This window comes from Propithecus coquereli, unplaced genomic scaffold (genome assembly GCF_000956105.1).
Source record: "Propithecus coquereli isolate 6110/MARCELLA unplaced genomic scaffold, Pcoq_1.0 Scaffold34, whole genome shotgun sequence".
NCBI lineage: Eukaryota > Metazoa > Chordata > Mammalia > Primates > Indriidae > Propithecus > Propithecus coquereli.
In genome coordinates, this window is record NW_012149063.1 from 10,911,538 (window position 1) to 10,915,496 (window position 3,959).

Genomic DNA, 3,959 nt, shown 5'->3' on the forward strand with positions numbered 1-3,959 from the left:
TGGTTGGTTGTTCCCATGTTGCCTGTCAAAGACCTGAGCACACACCACCGGTCTGTCACTCATAGCATGCCTTTGCTTTTGACTCTTCCATGAAAAGCACTGGCACAAATATGGATACTCAGCCACATTCATAATTTTTCTTTGCTAATTCAAGTAAATCTGGGAATGGAAAGAGCAGAGCCTCAGTTAGTGCTTAGGGTGACCTTGGACACTGTGACTATCAGGTTAGGAATTCTTGCTAAGCCCTGCCCAACTTTATATTTTCTTGCTAAGCCCTGCCCAACTTTATATTTGACCCCAGAATATCTGTTCTCATTTCTCCTACATCCTCACAAACTGAAGAAATAGGAGCAATTCCTCTGTCATGTCGATTATTTACTTTTAATAAACGACTTAACATTTTCATGCAGGTAGAATTTTAAAAACCTATGACCAGACCGCTTCTTGTTTTCAAGGTAATAAAAATAACCAGAAGTTTGAAAAGTTAACAAATAAATTAGAATAATTTGGCTCAGGTCAAGGTATAATTTTCTTCATGAAAAAACAAATATTCATCTAATAGTTTTCCAGTGAGATACAAAAAATCGAGACCTCTTTAAGTAAATAAAATACCAAGCTTGTCTATTGAAACAGTGAAATATTATTATCCCAGTGAAAACATAATGTTTCATTTTCAGCCTATATCTGAATATTAACTCTTATTTCTTTGATGTTTTTCAGATTTATCCCCCTCAAAGTGCTTAATTTTTTCAAATATACAAGTTATATCTATTTGTTGCAAAATTTTTTTTAATCAGAAAGCTATTGAGAAAAAATTAAAAATTTCCTGTAATCCTGTCACCTTTGTTTAGCTATTCTTAATGTTTTGGAATAAATTTTGCTTGTATATATAACATCATCATATTTAGGCTACTTTTTGTAGTCTGATTTTTCAGTTGACAGACTTCATGGGTACTTTTTCCTTATCAAAAAGCTTAAATCCATATTGCCATTTTGGTTTTTCCTTATGTCTACCTATTCTTATATATATTAGATATTTTTTCTATGATAATATCTTAGAAAACACATCTGTTCTTACATCTTTGCATACCTATCTGATTGTTTCCTTAGGGTGAAGACGGCTGTGGGATCACTGGATCAAAGAGGCATATATTTCTTTTTCCACAGGCTTTTGATATAATTACAAAATTTCTTTTTAGAAAGATCATACCCAATTTATACTCCCTTTCTTCCAACCCCATTCCATTCTTGAATCTGATAGGTAAAAAACCAAAAATCATTATTTTGGCTTTTATTTCTTTGAGTACTTCTGAGATTGAACATCTTTTTCTAATGTTCAACATGAGTTGCCTATTCATGTACTTCACCCATTTTTCTATTGGAATGTTGTCTTGCTTATTTATAAATGCTCTTCATAGTGTTTGTAAAAGACATTTACTGTCTATTGCATTTGATAAATTGTTTTCTTCTCTGTGCGATTTTTGTAAGAAATTCTAGAGACTAACATGTTTTAAGGCTCTAGACTTCTTGACATAGACCTTTCCGTTTGTCTATTGCCATACCCTGTTGGAGAGATGAGTGAATATTTTCATGTAAGCCTTGTCTAAGTAGTAGATGTACCACTCATAAAGTTGTAAAAATGTCAGACATACTATGTTTCTTTTTTGTGTCTTAAAATTTTTCAAGAGAAAATACTCCGACTCTTTCTCTGAGACTGAAACAGCATTGCAACAGAAGTTCAGCGGCAAATCCATACGAGGGGAAAACAAAATCCTGTGCTGACATATTTTTCTGACTGTTGCTGCTATCTTTGGTCTTTGGAGGAACTTGCCATTTTTAACACAGCTTACTGTTTTTACTGTGATGTGTGTGATCACACTCCCATGCCCTCCACATGAGAAATGGGTTGTCTAACCCTGGGCTGTATTTCCATTTCTTTTCAGAGTGTCCACGTATTGGAGAGGACTGCTTCCTCTAGCACTGAGCCCTCTGTAAGTCGGCAATTGCTGGAACCGGAGCCGGTCCCCCTCTCCAAGGTCAGTGACGGAATGTGGTGCTTTCTCTGATGGCATACCGCCTGCTCCGGGGCCATGAACTGTGAATGATTTACACACCTGACTCCCCTAAGGTAGCTGTGACACCCATTATAGGACATCTCCACTTCTTTCTGCCTCCAGTATGTAGAGTTTCTCTGCCGTGTGTAAGGGGAGGATAGATGAACATCTATTTTGCTGGCATTTGCAGGGTTACATACAAAGGTCCAAAATTCTCTGTTTTAAGGAAAGAAGGAAAGAGAAACTATTGCCATTCCCTGTTGGAGAAATAAGCAATTATTTCTATGCCAAGCTAATGGAAAAGAAAAAAAAATCACTGGGTCCAGCAATAATAATAATATCACTACCATTATTGCCCATGTACTGCATACCAGGCGCTATGCTAAGTGCTTCGATACATTATCCCATTGAATATAATCCTTATAAACAGCTCTACACGATGTAGGCATTTATCACATTTTATAAATATGGAAACTGAGAGTTAATATCTTGGCCAAAGTAAAAAAAAAAAAAAAAACAAAGCTGTGAAGTAGCAGAGCAGGAATTCAAACTTAGACTTGTCCAACTCTACAACCGATGCTTTTCAGCTGTACATGAGCTGCAAGGTGAAATAGTGCCTACACAGAGGGGCTGTTGTTCATTCCCTGTTGTTTATTCCAGGTACTGGACTCCTCCTCATGTCTGGCTTCTTCGCAGTGAGCTCTTGGAAGAACACTGCAGAGTATTCATTAAGACCTGATCTTTGTCATGGGAGCCAGTGTTCTCTCCCCTTCTTCCCTCAGACTAGGGAAATATTGAATTCATATATGTCTAAAATGCAAAAAATATAGAGAAGAGTCGAGGAGACACCATCCTACTCCTACCCACCCCACCCTGAGATTTTCAATGGGCTGGCTCCCTTATTGAGAAACTCTGAAAATAGAATGCATGTGGATTTTGAATTCCAACATAAAAATAGCACTTTATTTCCAAAGACGGTTAACTCGTAAATATGTAAAACCAGTCTTTCTACTTTGCTTTTCTATTTTAAACATAATCTTTTAAGAAAAGAATACTTTACTACCCTAGTGGTGTGGAATATAAACACTTGTACCTATTTATACTTTAAAGATATCATAAGCTATAAGGATTATTCTATCAGACAGGAGTAGACTGCTAAACTAAGGAGAATGAGGAGTTATTAAACTATCAAAAATTAATTTAGAGAGAAATAAAATGTAGTCTGACTTCCATTTGAATAGCAAATAGAGAATGTATTCTTGGCGAATATAACTTGTAATCTTTTTGAAATATCAGTGCTCTCTTACAGTTAGCTAAAGGAAAGAATAAATATAGGGGCAACAGAAAGGGCAGCTAACATTTATTAAGCATCTACTTTGTGCCAGGCACTAGATTATAACATGTATTCTCCCACTTAATCAGCCCCCAACTTCTGGAAGTGGTTACTGATGTTATTCTTGTTTTACTGATAATTATGACATAATTTTCCAGGCACAAAGGACCCAGCTTGGTAAAACAGCAGTTCCCCCTGGAAGGAGGTGGCTGGTAGCCCAGCTCACTGTGGCTGGGACCTGAGTCCTCTGGCTTTATAAGGGGATGTGGATGGGGCACCAATAGCATCCACTTCCATTGCTTCTCCTTGGTGTTGCCCATCTGGATCTTGCTGTAGGACTAATCAACGTTTGTTGTGTTTTTTTATTAGTAGCTACTACGGCCCTTGGGACCCCATGAAATTAGAGGGCCACATCCACTCCAGATACCATAGCATCTCACCATCTCTCAGGCCCTTTGTAAGAAGATGGGCCTCCTGGGCACTGATTGGAGTAGAAAAACTTTATTTGAAATACACATCGTCCTGACCAGGATTTGTTCAAATTCTGTGTTCAATGCTTTCACCTCCTAAAG

At 37.3% G+C, this 3,959-nt stretch overlaps 1 protein-coding gene across 5 annotated transcripts in view; it reads left to right on the top strand.

Moving 5' to 3' along the window:
• Nucleotides 1–3,959, top strand: part of OSBPL6 (oxysterol binding protein-like 6) — a 115,769-nt gene that overhangs the window by 52,916 nt on the left and 58,894 nt on the right. For all 5 annotated transcript variants that reach the window (XM_012650702.1, XM_012650700.1, XM_012650701.1 and 2 more), the window contains one exon: nucleotides 1,944–2,036. In XM_012650702.1, the coding sequence (XP_012506156.1) occupies nucleotides 1,944–2,036 (93 nt within the window). The remainder of the gene's footprint in view (nucleotides 1–1,943; nucleotides 2,037–3,959) is intronic.